Genomic DNA, 17,315 nt, shown 5'->3' on the forward strand with positions numbered 1-17,315 from the left:
TAAATATGTGCAACCATGGAGAATTTAGCCCTCAAAGGCTTTGATAAAGAGGCCATGTTTTAACATGGCACCAAACTGAAGCCGGTGTCGGTGCCAGTCAGGCCTCCAAGGGGAGGGTATTCCACCGCTGGGGTGTCATAACAGAGATAGCCCTCTCCTATGTCCCACCATATTGTATGTCTCGCATTGGGGGGAAGCAGAGGAGGGCCCTGGACTTATTTCTGTCTAAACGTGTAGGATTGCATATTAGGGCATCTCTGCATGAGGTTTTTATCGTAGGCTTGTGATTTGTCACTCAAGGAAGTTTGCAGGTCCTTTACAAAATTGTGCAATTCTGCTATACCCCAGTGCCAGCTAGTGGCGGTATAATGAAACGTATAGAACTTGCAGAGAAAGTAATTCCCTGGGGGAGGGGGGAACACACATAAGCACGTGTAAAGGAGCAGATCTTAATCCCGCAAAGAATCCAGAAGGAGAAGTCCCGGTACAGGTGCTACCCTGGTGTAGAGAAGCCCTTAATCTCTTAGCCATTTTGCTACACCATATGCTATATATGAAGCATGTTTGAAAAAATGTCTAATGTACTTGGGAGGTCCCGCTATGATAACCACAACTACCGTAGACTATGGGTTCATCAACACCAAGCAGGATATTCCACTATGAAAGCGGTATATAAAAGGCAGGAGCCACACCAAACAGGATATAGCAGTATAAGCGGTATATGGTCTGTGTCCATGGGCCCCAACAGTTGTCAGTGCACTTCAACACCACTATAAAGCAGGAGTGTGGCTCCTGCCTTTTATATACCACTTTCACATTGCTTTCCTAGTGGAATATCCGGCTGGTGTAGATGACCCCTAAGTAAAAAGCACAAAACCAAAAGACCAAAACATGAGGCACGGGAGCACCAATAACACAACTTTCCAACAACATCTCTGGCACCATGTACTAATTAGTGCTGAGCCTATTATTATTATTATTATTATTATTATTATTATTATTATTATTATATTTATTTGTATCCCACCTTTTGCCCAATACTGGGCCTCAAGGCGGTCTTACAAAGTTTAAAACATACATTGTAAAACCTAGGAAAAGAAATGTAAAAAAAACACAAAAACGTTTAAAATACACAACAAAATTCTAAGTCATTAACATAGATGGAGGACCAAATTACTCCCCAAAGGCCTGCTGGAACAAACAAATTTTAGCCTGCTTCCGAAAGCCCATCAAGGAGGGAGCAGGCTAATATTTCTCTCGAGATTGTATTATCTTTCGATTAATACAATTTTTTTTTAAAGGGGTGTTATTAAAGAGAGCTTTGGTTATTGAGCGGTATAGAAATGCAATAAATAAATAAAGTTGAAGTGACTGAGGGTTTTTCTTTTCTTAACCGCACCCTAAAAAAACCTTGCCGCTGCCTCAATTGGGCTGCTCCCAGCCGCGCCACATTCCTTAGGCCCCTGGGAACAATGCTGCATCACAACCTAGTGGTGTTCCCAGAGATATTTTAAGGGGGGGTGGCTAATGGGGACAGCCATTTCCCCCCCCCCCAAGAATGGCCCTGAGAACAACACTATGTTGTTATTTATTTAGGAAACTTTCTTAGAATCATAGAATACTAGAGTTGGAAGGGGCCTATAAGATCATCAAGTCCAACCCCCTGCTCCATGCAGGATCTTAAACAGATTCTGTTCACACAGTAATCGCTTATAGGACTGAACCTAAGAATCCTGTTGAAATTTTTCAGGGGATATATACAGATTGGAAGTTTAAAGTATGAAATAAAGCCTGTGGAGAATTCCCGTGAATTTCAACACCTTATTTATCGCAAGGATCCAGAACAACATGAACCATGTAAGGGGATTCTTGAAGATCAGGATCAGCTGGCAAATTATAAAACAAAACTGAGATCCGCTGTGAATGCCAGTATTTCATCTGCAGGCAGTAATGTAAGTTGTGCCACAGTTCCTTCTTATAGACAAGTTCTCATACCCCAGTGGCTATAAGCAAATTGTTACTTATGTTAACCAGGATGCATGAGAATTACCTGTAAATAAAGTACGGCTCTTTTTCTTATGGGACCTACAGGTATTGTCTTGATATTAATTTTTTAAAATGTTTACTTAAGAACTAACTTCCTTAGAAGGATTTATGCAAAGTATAAAAGTAGAGCAAAGACAAAACATTTTATTTATTTATTTATTTTATTATTGCATTTATATCCCGCCTTTTTTCTTCCAAGGAACCCCAGGCGGCATACATAATCCTCCTCCTCTCTATCCTCATAACAGCAACCCTGTGAGATAGAGGGGGCTGAGAGTCTGTGACTGGCCCAAAGTCACCCAGTGGGTTTCCACGGCCAAGTGGGGACTAGAACCCGGATCTCCCAACAACCAGTCCAACAGTTTAGCCACTACACCACACTCTATAGTTCCCTATAGAGACAGTCAATGCACACTGCAAATTAAAATATTATTTTAATAGGGTGACCATATGAAAAGGAGGACCGGGCTCCTGTATCTTTAACAGTTGTATTGAAAAGGGAATTTCAGCAGGTGTCATTTGTATATATGGAGAACCTGGTGAAATTCCCTCTTCATCACAACAGTTAAAGCTGCAGGTGCCCTGCCCTCTTTTAAATCTGGCCACTTTAGTATAGCTCCTGCACTTTAACTGTGGTGATGAAGAGGGAATTTTACCAGCTTTTCTATATATACAAATAACACTTACTGAAATCCCCTTTTCTATGCAACTGTTAAAGATACAGGAGCCCTGTCCTCCTTTCCATAGGGTCACCCTAATTTTAAGGAGGGCTGCACAAGACCATCTTTCTCCAGTGTAGGATCTCAAGCTTGCACAGTATTTTGCAACCTTTGAGGTGGCCTAATAAAGGCATTACAACGATATAGATTTTGGCAAGGCTAACTTTGGTTTTCAGAAGTTCAATTAGATGAACCTCGGCATGTCTGACTTACCCTCTGTTAGGGTGACCATATGAAAAGGAGGACCGGGCTCCTGTATCTTTAACAGTTGTATTGAAAAGAAAATTTCAGCAGGTGTCATTTGTATATATGGGGAACCTGGTGAAATTCCCTTTTCATCATAGCAGTTAAAGCTGCAGGTGCCCTGCCCTCCTTTTCATATGGTCACCCTACCTCTGTGTTGGGGGTCACCGTCAGGGCCCGAGAGGACTGTGGATCCTTCAGATGTATGACCACTCCCTCCCCACAAGCAACCCCCCAATGGGTGAATTTCCTTTGCTCTACAACTTAAAACCTTGTAGAGAGAGCCACCGCTGAAACCTCTACAGTGGCTCTCCGAGTCAGGAGGGAGGCTCTGGTGTTGGGAAAACCCCTCCGAGGTCTGACCTCTCACTAAGAGCTCATCGGGATTTTCAGATCCACTGATCAAAATATGAATGTGGGTAGAAATGAAATGGACAGATCCATTCATCCAGGCCCAGGGCTGTGTGTGCTTAGCTCTTAAAAGTCTGCGTTTGAGGCCCTGTGTGTTCAGCCATGTTTATGGTATGGGATGAGGTATGTGACCGCTTTTATTTTCTGTTGGGCTCCTCATCGTTAGCAGCTGTAATGGCAGGCAGGTACAGCGTGGTCCTCTCCCTGGGAATAGCTGTACCTGTTGAATTCGGCCAGGATAGATGGGTGATAATTCTCTTTTGATAAGAATTAACCAAAATTCACAAATGTTTGGGATGAAAATATTAGGGAAGAGAGTACTGGAGATATTTTTTTAAAAAAAAAAATTGAATGTGTGAGAAAGCAAAACGGACAGATCCGTCCATCCCTATATCATAGCCAGGCTTTGGGCAACACTGTTATTCTACTGAAATGCTAACTTACTTGCAATGGCCTATTGTTGTCTCCATTGTAGAAATGACTAACTGGTTATTTCACATGGTGCCGGGTAGTCCACCGCACGTCAGTCGCAATTCTTTGCAACCGGCTTTATTGCACAATAAATGACTGGCTGTTTATTTTTCTCCGTAGATCTGTGATAAATGCTTAGAGACTTGTTGCTTTATTCGGGACGCCTACCTGTAGCTGTGACTTTTGCTTTGAAAATTGTAAATGATGGCTAATTGTTGCATCCCTAGCTCTGAGCTGGGAGGGGGGGCGGGGATCCACCAGTGGCCATATTGTGAGAGGCTGCAAGAGGTTAAAATCTATGTTGACAAGCTAAAGCAGTGGCCCATTTCTCTTTTCAGTTGCACACCACAGCTTCCCTTCCTCTCCTGCTCTTGATGCAGCTACGGAAGGTGCAGACCCAGACTATTTTATAGACCAAGGGGGAATCTACACGTCGTACCGAGACCGCTTCTAAGCGACCCCAGTGCGACGTGAAAGCGATCGTGTAACTTGCCTTTGAAAGAGCCGAAGAGCCGGCGTCCTTGCCGCCGCCGCCACCCACAGACCTCCTCGCCGGCTAGCGAGGAGAGCTCGGCTGAAGAAGGCGGGGTGGAGAGAAGCTCTCCACCCCGCCTTCTTCCCCCGAGCTCTCTATCCCAGCCGGCGAGGAGGTCTGTGGGTGGCGGCGGCGGCAAGGACGCCGGCTCTTCGGCTCTTTCAAAGGCAAGTTACACGATCGCTTTCACGTCGCACTGGGGTCGCTTAGAAGCGGTCTCGGTACGACGTGCGGATTCCCCCCTAGATTCCTTCTAGAAAGCTTGCGTCAACAAGGCTATAAACCTCATGGCCCTACACACACACACACACACACACACACACACACACACACACACACACGTATTCCTGCTGGGTGTGTATATTGTAGATGATGTTGAGCTAGATCAGTGGTTCCCAAAGTGGGCGGTACCACCCACTTGGGGTGGGTGGGATTGCATAGGGGGTCACTAAGAGGCAAGGGGTGGCAGGGGGGCGCTAAGAGGCAAAGGGGCGGCAGGGGGCGCTCGAGGTGGTCTTTTCCAAGAAGCACCTCCCCAGAAGGTCTTAAAACCCAGGGACATTTTTATGGGAGAAGGTAGTTTGGTCCCAAGACATATAGGGGAAGAATCAACACAAGTATTAATACCGTTTAAGAAGAGTCCTTTTTACGGTGAATTGAAATGTTTCAAAAGCACCCAAACGCTAATGAAGAGACATACCCTGCTTGGTGTGCCATGCCACGCCGGCTGCAAAACAGAGGCGTTTGCTCTCTTTTCCCCTCGGCAAGCCTGCGGTGGGTGCTTCCCATTTAAAGGGGCCGGGTGCAGCACAGCCCCCTTTTCATCCTCAGCTCCTCAGCTCAGCTCCTCTGCCTGGCGTCGCTGCTCAACCTGGGCGCCCAGACCAGCAGGATCTAGAGGAGTGCGGCCCTTTGAATGGGAGGCACCCGCCCTGAGCTTGCCGAGTGAGGGAGGGAAAAGAAGTAATTGGATTTTGAATAAATATTCAATTAATTGTTATTGTTTTGAATTTTATTGTTATTATCTTCCTTAGTGGGTCGGTGAAAACCGCTATTCTGAATAATGATTTTTATAGTGTAGGGTAGGGGGCACTGGGCATGAGTTTGTGGAGCCAAGGGGGCGGTGACCTGAAAAAGTTTGGGAACCACTAGCTTAGATGGACCAATGGTGTGATAAGGCAGCTTGCTACATTTCTATGTCCCTGTCCCAACTGCTAGTATTAACCTGGGCCTTGCACCAATGACTGCCAAGATATATATTCCAATATTTTAGGCAGAGTTTCCTGGAAACAAGGCACCATCCAGATACCTAGAGTATTTTGCTGTTTGCGACAACTCCATGGTAAGTTGTGACAACCTGTACTCTTCCTCCTAATAGTTAATGTATGAGCACGTATGTACGTTCAACTATTTAGTAGGTTGTTTTGGTACCCAAGCTGTTATTATATGCTTAAGGGAGAGCCACATTTCAGAATGGAGTACAAATAATTCTCCTCGTTAAGTAACTAGTTCCAAAAGTCAATATATTGTGTGGAGAGAACCTTATTGCCTATCTTGATAGCTACACTATCAAGAGACAGCTGCTCCCTGGGATGTTTGTTGTACCGGTTGTTTTGATGGTATTTAAGACCATCGAGGGGGTGGGTAGCACCTCTCCACTCCACGCCCTCTCCACGCCCTGACCAGGGTGCTCGCCATGCCAGTGAACTTCGCCCATTCGGCCATGTGGACAGGACATATATAATGCTCCCATTCATACAAATGATGGATAACTCTTGTGAGACGTTATTAGAGCGTTGCTTACCGTCATTCACACCACAGAGTGTTCAGGAGCTATTTCTGAGATTTCACTCAAAAAGCAACAGATGCCATTTCTGAGAGAAGACTTGACAGTTCCCTAAAACAAAATATAGCACATCCCATGTCAGGGAAGATGTGACATACGGGAACGCATTCAACCAAGTGCATGAATGGTGCCAGTCACTTATTGTCTGGAATGGTGAATGTGCTATGAAAATTCCTAATGCTCTTCATTATAGCTGCTGCATAAACTGGCCCTTCTCCACCCCCACCCCCCTTTCTTTTAGTTTCAGCGGGAAAATCAAAATGTAACTCAAGTAATACTGGCAGTGCTCCAAATTATTTCTGTCCTTCACAATGTAAGTATGTTCTAGGAATTATTTTGACTAGTGTTTCCTGTTCTGTGCCTGAGGGTGGAAACTAACTTCTTAAATTGTACAGTTCAAAGTATACAGTGCATGCAAATTCATGTCCATAAGCCTAATGTGTGGGGCAAAGGAAGAATCATAGAATAGCAGAGTTGGAAGGGGCCTATAAGGCCATCGAGTCCAACCCCCTGCTCAATGCAGGAATCCACCCTGAAGCATCCCCGACAGATGCTTGTCCAGCTGCCTCTTGAAGGCCTCTAGTGTGGGAGAGCCCACAACCTCCCTAGGTGACTGATTCCATTGTCGTACTACTCTAACAGTCAGGAAGTTTTTCCTGATGTCTAGCCGGAATCTGGCTTCCTGTAACTTGAGCCCGTTATTCCGTGTCCTGCACTCTGGGAGGATCGAGAAGAGATCCTGGCCCTCCTCTGTGTGACAACCTTTGAAGTCTTTGAAGAGTGCTCTCATGTCTCCCCTCCATCTTCTCTTCTCCCGGCTAAACATGCCCAGTTCTTTCAGTCTCTCTTCATAGAGCTTTGTTTCCAGACCCCTGATCATCCTGGTTGCCCTCCTCTGAACACGCTCCAGCTTGTCTGCGTCCTTCTTGAATTGTGGAGCCCAGAACTGGACGCAATACTCTAGATGAGGCCTAACCAGGGCTGAAAGAAAGAAAGAAAAGCCACCCTAGGAACTTGCAGTTTGAGGGGAGAGGTGGGCTGTGGGGAACAGAGTTCTTAATCCTTCCCTCACTGAAGGTATTTTGGCTTTAATTCCCCCCAGCAGCTTCCCTCCTCCACAGGGTTCCAGATGCATATTTACTTTTGTAAACATTTACCTGGGTCGGATCTACACTACTGCTTTAAAGTGTTTTATAACAGTTTTATAGCACTTTAAAGCAGTTAAAGCGCTTTATAACTGTTATAAACTGCTTTAAAGCAGTAGTGTAGATCCTGCCATGGTAATCTACAGGAGCAAAAGCAGCTCAGCGTAGGGGCTTTTAGCAGGAAAGAATGGATTGTGGGGAAGGGTTGCACGGCCAGCCATCCTCCATTTTGAAAAGTAGCCTCCTTAAAAAACAACAACCCCAAACCACACACCTTGCCAACACTGAAGGGGACTAGAGAGCAAGCCACTAGCAAACACAACTACAGTATTTTTAATAATAATAATAACAACAACAACAACCAAGGATGATTAGTTCCTATAGATGGAAGGAATAGGGTGACCCTGTGAAAAGGAGGACAGGGATCCTGTATCTTTAACAGTTGCATAGAAAAGGGGATTTCAGCAGGTGTCGTTTATATATGTGGAGAACCTGGTGAAGTTCCCTCTTCATCACAGCAGTTAAAGCTGCAGGAGCTATACTAGAGTGACCATTTTAAAAGCAGGCACGGCTCCTGCAGCTTTAACTGTTGTAGTGAAGAGGGAATTCCCCCAGGTTCCCCATATGTACAAATGACCCCTGCAGAAATTCCCTTTTCTATGCAACTGTTAAAGATACAGGAGCCCAGTCCTCCTTTCCATAGGGTCGCCCTAGGAAGGAACTATCATCCTTGGTAAGAATGGTCCATCTATTTTGCTCTCTGGGTCATTTGATTAGGTTTTTTTTATTGGCAAGTGATAGTGCCGAGGGGAACATCGCCCTGGCGCCTCAGAAGGAGCACAAGGCCCATTGAGTCCGCTGCTCTAATGGCGCTGCTTCTCCTGCACACAGCAGGAGAGAGCAGCGATTCCAGATTTTTAAAAAATCGCACTTAAAGAGGTTTTTTTTTGTTGTGCGAGGAAGGCCAGAAGGGGTGGAAGGAACGCGGGAGGCAGATGACGTCATGGGAGGGACCTGAGCAAACTCCGTGAGTGCCCAGGAACGAGCGTGCAATGAAACGCTCATCGGATGGAGCTCAGTGGCACTGGGCATTCAAAAAGCTTCATCCCCCGTCCCTGCTTCCCTCGGATTATCCCCGTAGTGCTAAGCTTTTGCAGTTGTTGTTGTTTTTGCTACCGGGCGACAGCGATCCTTTGCATACCAAGAAGTGAGCTTAAGGGGGGAAATGTAAAAAATCATAAAAAATCAACGAATAACCCAATTCAATTCAAATTTGGTATGCTTAAAGCTCTCCCTAATATCTATTACTGTGCCAATTGTGGTGTCTTTATCTTTAAAGCTTACGCAGATGTAAGCATTTCTTTAAAATCCTGCTCCTGCACCCCAGTGGCAGCTCGGAAGATATGTTCACAAAGTAGGGGCTAAATACGGTGAATCTTTTGGCTTTATAGCACAATTAAGGCAGGATGCCTGGGAGTGCTTCACAATCAAAGCAGATTATAAGGCGGAAAACTTCTGAGTCCTTTGCATGCAATTCGCCGTGATTGCACAGTATAACGCTGGTGTGATAAAGCTCAAAGGAAGGAGACAAAACTTCCTCAGCCACTACAGAAGTACTGAACTGGACAACCCTTCGGAGAACAAAGAGTAGGGCTTCATCCTGACGAGCACGGGAGGAAAGCACATTGCTCTTATTCTCCGCAGTATGATGAAATCAGCTCTGCTCCTTCATAGAATCATAGAATAGCAGAGTTGGAAGGGGCCTACAAGGCCATCGAGTCCATTTTCATTTCATGTATTATATATCTGTACCGCCCAATAGTTAGTGGGCAATTCAATCAAGCTATGCCCATTGGGGAGCAGCTGCTTCTGCACTGACCAGGGCCGCTGCAGCTACTGTAAACTACCGTATTTCTTCGATTGTAAGACGCCATCGATTGTGAGACACACTAATTTCAGTACCAACAACAGGAAAAAAAACACCCTAACATCAGGATTGTGCTGGAAATGCGAAGAGCAGGAAGGGACATTCTACCATGCATGGTGGACCTGCAAAAAAGCAAAGACTTTCTGGATACAAATCCATTCTGTAATCCAAAAAATCCTTAAAAATTAATATCCAATTGAAACCAGAATACTTTCTTTTGGGATTTATGGATGAGCAGATGAAAAAGAATCATGGGACTCTATTCTTATATATGATGACAGCTGCAAGACTGATATATGCCCAAAGATGGAAGGGCAAAATAGCGCCCACAACAGAGGAATGGCTACTGAAGACGTTTGAGCTAGCGGAGATGGCGAAACTCACGGCAATAATGAGGGGGAAATCAACTGTAAGATTTATAACTGAATGGGAACCTTTTGTAAACTTTATGAATGACTTGTGTATCTGTGGATTCAACCAACAGTGTAGAAAATGTGGAGAGAGAAATTAGAGATTTGGATTTGACAGTGATAAAGAAAAACAATAATAATAACGACAACATTGTTATATATTTTTGCTGAGGAGAATATTGGAAGAACATTTTATTTGGTGTTTTGTTTGTTTGATTTTGTTTTGTCTTATTTTTGTGGGCGTGTCTTTATATGTATGTTTTGTTTTGTTAGTGTTTTTTATTTACTGGTGTTTGGAAATAATAAAAAGATTAAAATTAAAAAGGGGGGGAACCCTAAGAAACACCCGCGATTCTAAGACGCACCCCATTTTTAGAGATGTTTATATGGAGAAAAAAGTGCGTCTTAGAATCGAAGAAATAGGGTAGGTGGAAAACCACCATCGCCTTTATAAGCAATATCTGTTTGCAATCTTCACCCTGCAGGATGTGTAAGTATAATATTACAAATACTAATTACTGTATTTTATACAAGTTTTTTGTTTTGTTTTCAGATATACGACGGCATAGGTCTTCACGTTGTTTTGACGGGAATGGAGTTGTGGACAGTGCCAGATAATCTAATAATTAATTATACGCTCGATAATTATTTGGAAGCATTTCACAGCTATGCTACTTCTGAGCTGCGGCGTCACGCCCATTTCAGCCACGCCTCTTTATTCACGTGTGGCTCTTTCATATCTTTTTCCGTTGGAAGTGTTTGACTTCTGTCTGTTCTCCCCTGGTGCTGCTATTGACGTTGTGCTTTCTCCAAAATGTGGAAGCGCTGTTTCCCTCTGTGTGTCCCACAGGGGCGGCCATAGGTGCTTTGTGTATCCAAAACCTGATCTCTATAGCATAATATTGTTGGAAGGGACTTAAGTAAGTCCGATCTCCGCTGTAGGGAGCAGAAATCACAACTAAAGCATCTTTGCAAATAGATAAACATCATAAAGAAAAGGGGCTGGGGTTGGGGGCACTGTCCTTCCTCATGGATCAACTACCTTGAGTGTTATTTGGTGGAAAGGTGGGATCCACACTCTATCAGTCTATGCCCACTGGGGAACAGCCAGGGCCACTGCTACTACTTTACACTAGATGGGAAACCACCATCCCCTTCATGAGCAATATCCGAGCACCTGTGGCAAGGTATTAAGAGACACAGCAATGATCTTGTCCAATGGTTTGATCATCAGGGATTCATAGAATCATAGAATCATAGAATAGCAGAGTTGGAAGGGGCCTGCAAGGCCATCGAGTCCAACCCCCTGCTCAATGCAGGGATCCACCCTAAAGCATCCCTGACAGATGGTTGTCCAGCTGCCTCTTGAAGGCCTCTAGTGTGGGAGAGCCCACAACCTCCCTAGGTAACTGGTTCCATGTGGTACTGCTCTAACAGTCAGGAAGTTTTCCCTGATGTCCAGCTGGAATCTGGCTTCCTTTAGCTTGAGCCCGTTATTCCATGTCCTGCACTCTGGGAGGATCGAGAAGAGATCCTGGCCCTCCTCTGGGTGACAACCTTTTAAGTATTTGAAGAGTGCTCTCATGTCTCCCCTCAATCTTCTCTTCTCCAGGCTAAACACGCCCAGTTCTGTCAGTCTCTCTTCATAGGGCTTTGTTTCCAGACCCCTGATCATCCTGGCTGCCCTCCTCTGAACACGCTCCAGCTTGTCTGCGTCCTTCTTGAATTGTGGAGCCCAGAACTGGACGCAATACTCTAGATGAGGCCTAACCAGGGCCGAATAGAGAGGAACCAGTACCTCACGTGATTTGGAAGCTATACTTCCATTAATGCAGCCCAAAATAGCATTGGCCTTCCTTGCAGCCATATCACACTGTTGGCTCATATTCAGCTTGCAATCTACAACAATTCCAAGATCCTTCTCGTTTGTAGTATTGCTGAGCCAAGTATCCCCCATCTTGTAACTTTGCCTTTGGTTTCTATTTCCTAGATGTAGAACTTGGCATTTATCCCTATTAAATTTCATTGTGTTCATTCAGTAGATAATCCCCATGACTCAATTTCCTCAGTTCAGTACCCACACAACCACAGCCCTTCCAATATGCCTGCCTGGTATTTGATTCTTTCACAAGGGGCTTCCCTTGTTGAAAGACAAAATGGTGTCACGAATTGTAGGCACCTTTCTAACAGAGCATATAAGACTAGAACATACCTCCAAACCGCCCAGAGGGCTTCGGCTGTGGGGCGGTTTATAAATGTAACAAATAAATAAATCTCTTGTCCTGTCTTGACCTTGAGTGGAAGCCCAAGGGGCACGTTGGGACAAAGCGTAGCAGAGGGCTCCAAGTGAGCAACTTGTTCCAACAAGCTTCCAAGTCCAAATGGTTTCATCTATATTGTGTTCTTCTTGAAATTTATAAAGCACCCTTCATTCGCAAGGGGTCCCAGCACAGTGTGAGCATGAGGTTATGCTATTCATTCAGCCCAGACTACAACTCTTAGCACCCCCACGTTCCTAGAGAGCGGTGAGCTTGAACGGTCAGTCTCCTGACCCGGAGCCTGCAATTCCATCTCCCCACCTAGGCATCGCACCCTGCTCCCCTCTTCTGGTTCATTGTATGGGCCGGTGATCTGCTGGTGGGAGCAGGGTGCGATGCCTAGGTGGGGAAGCGGTCACTTCCTCAGGGACCTTGGGTTCAGGGGCTGCAGTTTATGGGGATCTCAGTTTACGCGGTGGTCTTGTGACAGACAGGGCCTGTGAAGCACTTCTGAGGGCCTTTGCTGCTAGTCCTGCTGAGCTGGCTGCCCCCTCCCCAATTTGGTTGAAATCTGGCCTACTGCTGCCACAGCTGTTGGATCGTGGCGCCTGTTCAATTGTTCAACATAGCCTGGTTGAATGGCTGTAGCTCAGTGTGATAGAGCACATGTGTTGCATGCAGAAGGTTGCAGGTTCAATCCCCAGCTTCTCCAGGTAGGGCAAAGACAGAATTCTGCCTGAAACCCTCAAGAGCGCTTGCTGCCAGTCGGTGTTAGAATCATAGAATCATAGAATAGCAGAGTTGGAAGGGGCCTACAAGGCCATCGAGTCCAACCCCCTGCTCAATGCAGGAATCCACCCTAAAGCATCCCTGACAGATAGTTGTCCAGCTGCCTCTTGAAGGCCTCTAGTGTGGGAGAGCCCACAACCTCCCTAGGCAACCGATTCCATTGTCGTACTGCTCTAACAGTCAGGAAGTTTTTCCTGATGTCCAGCTGGAATCTGGCTTCCTTTAACTTGAGCCCGTTATTCCGTGTCCTGCACTCTGGGAGGATCGAGAAGAGATCCTGGCCCTCCTCTGTGTGACAACCTTTCAAGTCTTTGAAGAGTGCTATCCTGTCTCCCCTCAGTCTTCTCTTCTCCAGGCTAAACAGGCCCAGTTCTTTCAGTCTCTCTCTGAAGAGAGACTGGTCCATTGGGCTAGATGGACCAATGGCATCTTCTGATGTTCCTATATTCCTGCAAGGAAGGGTACTGCCAAGCCGAGTGTTTGGTCAGCAGTGTCAGTAAACGGAGGAGTACAGTGTTGGGGATGCAGAGCTCTGTTGCCTCTGCCGCCCCCATTCCCTTCGTGGTGGAAACTTACCTAGGCTTTGGGGGTTGTTAGACGCAAAGGCTCTCACATGTGTCAATGCTAGGGCTGTGCTCCACTCCGATTGAGATCGCGAATCCAGAGTGGAGCGACCCGATCCGCCTCCACCAAAGGCGGATCCGAATTGGGTCGGGGGAACTGCGGATCGAGGTGAAACAGTTCACCTCCATCCAGAGCTCCGAACGCAGGTAAGGGGGAGGGGGCTCACCTGGCGCCACCGCTGCTGCTGCAGTATGTGCGGCGGAGCCAGGTGAGGGGGGCTTACCTGTGTCTGTCGTGGTCTGGCGCAGGCTTCAATTGAGGCCTCAGCTGAATCCTGCACCGGACCGTGATGGAAGCAGGTAAGGGGGGAGGGGGGCTTACTTGGCTCTGCCACCGACGCCGCAGTCCGTGCGGCGACCATGGTGGAGCCAGATAAGGGGGGAGGGGGGCTTATTCGGGGCCCATTTTGCCCCCCTTCCCCACTTACCTGCCTCCGCCATCTGTCGCGGAGGCAAGTAAGTAGGGATGGGGAGGGCAAAATCTCTATCCGCCCCTCCAGATCTCACTCCGCAGAGTGGAGTGGGGGAGGGTCAGATCGACCCGAAGCGGATCGTCCCGATCCGAAAGTTCCGGATCGGGCCACGAAGCGGTTCGGGGGGTGGGGTCTGTGCACAGCCCTAGTCAATATATCCATATCATGCCAGCGCAATGTTACTTGCATTGCAACAGAGCCTTGCACTGGCTCAAGGAGATTTGACTGTGATTCTACCACACTGCACCAGTACAATTTTAGGGATACAACTGTGTCATTAATGTTTGACATCTTCTTTATTGTAGGATCGTGGGGAAGGACGGTTCCATTACAATGTTCCAGCAAGGCCATTTTTGCATTAACAATTATGTCTCCGTTTCTGCTGTCAAAGTAAGTGGTTGAGCCCTAAGCACCGTCAGTGAGGACATGCCAGTCAGTGGTTCCTTAATCCACATTTTTATAGCCTAGCATTAAGCCAATAAATAAACATTTAATTCAAAGTGAAGTCCTGCCTAAATAAGAATTAATCACGTATCTACTAAAGGTTGGAAGAGACAGGGCAAGAAAAAGCTGCCTTCAGGAGGTGGGGAAAGGTTCTGGCAGGTTCTGGAAGCTCAGAGAGCTCCGGCTATTGGGCGGTATAGAAATGCAATAAATAAATAAATAGGCTCTGCCCCACCCACATATCCACCAGCTGCACTTCAGATAGTCATAGGACATGGAGCAAAACTTCCCCAGCAGATCTCAAAGAGCGAGCATGGGCCCTTCAATCCCTGGGCCCCAAACTGTTAAATGTGATAACCAGCACCTTGAATGGGGCTTGGAAACCAACCAGGAGCCAATGGAGATCAAAGAACAGAGTCACATGCTCTAAATAGCAGGCCCTCACCAGCAACGGCTGCAGTTTCCAAACATTTTTATTTATTTATTTTAAAAAAATATTTATATCTCGCCCTATATCACTAAGATCTCGGGGCGGCGTACAGATAAAATAATACAGTATAAAACAATTTTAAAAATTACGTTTGCCCTCGTATTATTCCCCTCCGTTTATGTAGCATTTGAAAGCCTTACGTTTCATTCATCTTTCCACCTCTCCTCTCCTGCGCACCAGCAAATTGCTATGTCGTCCGTCCGCCCGTCCATTCCCGCCCCCTGCAATCTCCTTTGTACCTCCCCTCACAGAGTATTGGTTGGTCACAGTTGGGCACCTCGCCCTCCCCAGTGATCGACATGGCGAGCTGGAGAAAAGGCACGCCCCCTCCCTTTCATCAGCAATACCGCCCCTTTAACACGCCCTCAGAGCATCAGATTGAGTACGATCGGATAAAAAAACACATTGAAGGTCGAGCGCATTGCTGGAAAAAAAGTTCTTTCCCCGCACCAAGAAACCTCGCAAAGAGGGGGGGTGGCGGAAGAGGCAAGATCACGGCAGGACATGGATGACGTCATGTGAGCCCTCAGGAAACAACGCTCAGAGAGAGTGGGCGATTATGCTGGTGTGATGGAGCCCTTTGTCTGAATTAAGTTTCATTTTGTTAGTTCACATCCAGCCAACCACTGACCCCAAACACCAAACCAACAGGGAGAACCTTCCCCCTCTAGTTCCTGGAATAGGTCATCAACGCAGCCTGACTATAATCCTCTTACTGTTTCATGCATGCATTCATCTAGTTTGGTCCACAGTCTGAGCGAAATATTTTTTCCGATGAATGTTTTTGATATGAAATGATATAACAATGTGGTTTCAGATTTTTTGTTACGCTTCCTAGGGCCTTGCTAGATGACGGGTTAGCCCAGTGCGAGGCCCAGGCTCGTCCCTGTGCGTCCAGACGACGCACAGGGGATCCCGGGCTCAGGCAGGGGTCAAACCTCCCTGGCCCGGGGTAACCGGCACCGCTTGTGGCTCGGTATTTCCCGCAGTCTCGGGCTGAGCCCCAGACCGCAGGCATGTAGCCCGTTATGCTGCTTTCCCCGGCTACCGCATTTACTCGTGAGTAGCTGGGAAAAGCGGCGGACAGCGTGCAGCACTCCACAGGAGCACTGTGGCCATCAGGGCAGGGTGGGGAGATGGGGGGGAATCGGAGCCAGGCAGGGATGGGGGTGGATTGGAGATCGTGGTTGGGGGGGGGAATCGGAGATCACGGACGGGGTGGTGGTGGAATTGGAGATTGCGATGGGGTATTGCGGCCAGGGTGGGGAAATCGGGGAAAGGGGGGAGTGGGGAACCCTTTTTTAAAAAACAACACGCCTACCTTAGTCGCTGGTGCACTCCTGTGCACCCGCCCCCTTTAAGATATTAAACAAAATGGCCGACGCAACGGGGCTTTCCTTTACCCCGTCGCGTCGGACGTGTGGATAGGAGTGACAGCCCGCACTACTTCTAGCACGGGCTGGCCCCTCCACACGCCTGGATTTTCAGGTAAGTCTAGCAAGGCCCTTAGTGTTGGAAACTAGGGATGTGCTCTGCTTCTCTTCGGTTCAGAGAAGCAGGAGCGAGGCGGCCTAATTCGCCTCTGGAAAAGGCGGAGGCGAAGAGAGTCAGGGGGGCTGCGGATTGAGGCGAAGAGGATCGCCTCAATCCGGAGCTTCGCCTGCAGGTAAGTTGGGGGGGGGACTCATCTGGTGCTGCTGGCGCCACCATCCATGCGGCGCTGGTGGTGCCAGGTAAAGGAGCAGGGAGGAGGGACGCGGTTGAAGGTGGAAGTGAAGGCCGAGGCCTCTTCCGGCTTCAGCTGGGCCCTCAATTGAAGCCCGTGATGGATGCAGGTAAGGGGGCGGGGGGTGGCTTATCTTGCGCTGCCACCGTCCATGTAGCGACGGTGGTGAAGCCGGATCTCGCTCCGTGGAGCGGCGCGAAGAGGATCGGGCCTGATCCAGATTTTCCGGATCAGGCCACGAAGCGGATTGGGGGGTCCGTGCACACCCCTATTGGAAACCACTTTGAGCCTTAGCAATACAATAGAGCGGAATGGAAAAGAGAAAAAACCTCTCAAAGTCTGGCGTTAGGAAAGTCTGGCTGCTTTTGTGAGCTTCTCAGGTATTCTAAAATTGGCTTTTTGGCTTAAGGAATCCATGCGTGCCCTCCCACCACCGTGCGATTGTAATTGCTGTATCCTAACAATGTGTTCATTTTGGAGGGGCTCAGCTCCAATCCTGTCTCTGTTTTTTCACTGCGCACAGGCGTCATCCTCTTTAACAAAGGATGGCGTCGCTGCTGCACATCAGCTGGGCCATGTCATTGGCTTCGTCCATGACGAACTTCTGGGAGAACAAGGCAGAATGTGCGATTGCAACTGCACCTCAAAGCCTGGCCATTGCGTCATGTATTCAGCTGTGGCGTGAGTAGCGCAAGTGCATTTTGAATCACTGGTGTTTTGACTCTGGAAGGAAGAGATAAATACTGATAATGTTCTTGC

The 17,315-nt window shown here is 47.3% G+C and overlaps 1 protein-coding gene across 1 annotated transcript in view; it reads left to right on the forward strand.

Annotated features, from left to right (window-relative positions):
• LOC134399723 (disintegrin and metalloproteinase domain-containing protein 29-like) overlaps positions 1-17,315 on the forward strand; it is a 66,653-nt gene that overhangs the window by 18,288 nt on the left and 31,050 nt on the right. The window contains exons 6-11 of the mRNA XM_063127809.1: positions 1,751-1,889; positions 5,699-5,767; positions 6,513-6,584; positions 10,307-10,476; positions 14,202-14,286; positions 17,080-17,237. Coding sequence (XP_062983879.1) covers positions 1,751-1,889; positions 5,699-5,767; positions 6,513-6,584; positions 10,307-10,476; positions 14,202-14,286; positions 17,080-17,237 — 693 coding nt within the window. The remainder of the gene's footprint in view (positions 1-1,750; positions 1,890-5,698; positions 5,768-6,512; positions 6,585-10,306; positions 10,477-14,201; positions 14,287-17,079; positions 17,238-17,315) is intronic.

This window comes from Elgaria multicarinata, chromosome 5 (assembly GCF_023053635.1).
Source record: "Elgaria multicarinata webbii isolate HBS135686 ecotype San Diego chromosome 5, rElgMul1.1.pri, whole genome shotgun sequence".
Classification (NCBI taxonomy): domain Eukaryota; kingdom Metazoa; phylum Chordata; class Lepidosauria; order Squamata; family Anguidae; genus Elgaria; species Elgaria multicarinata.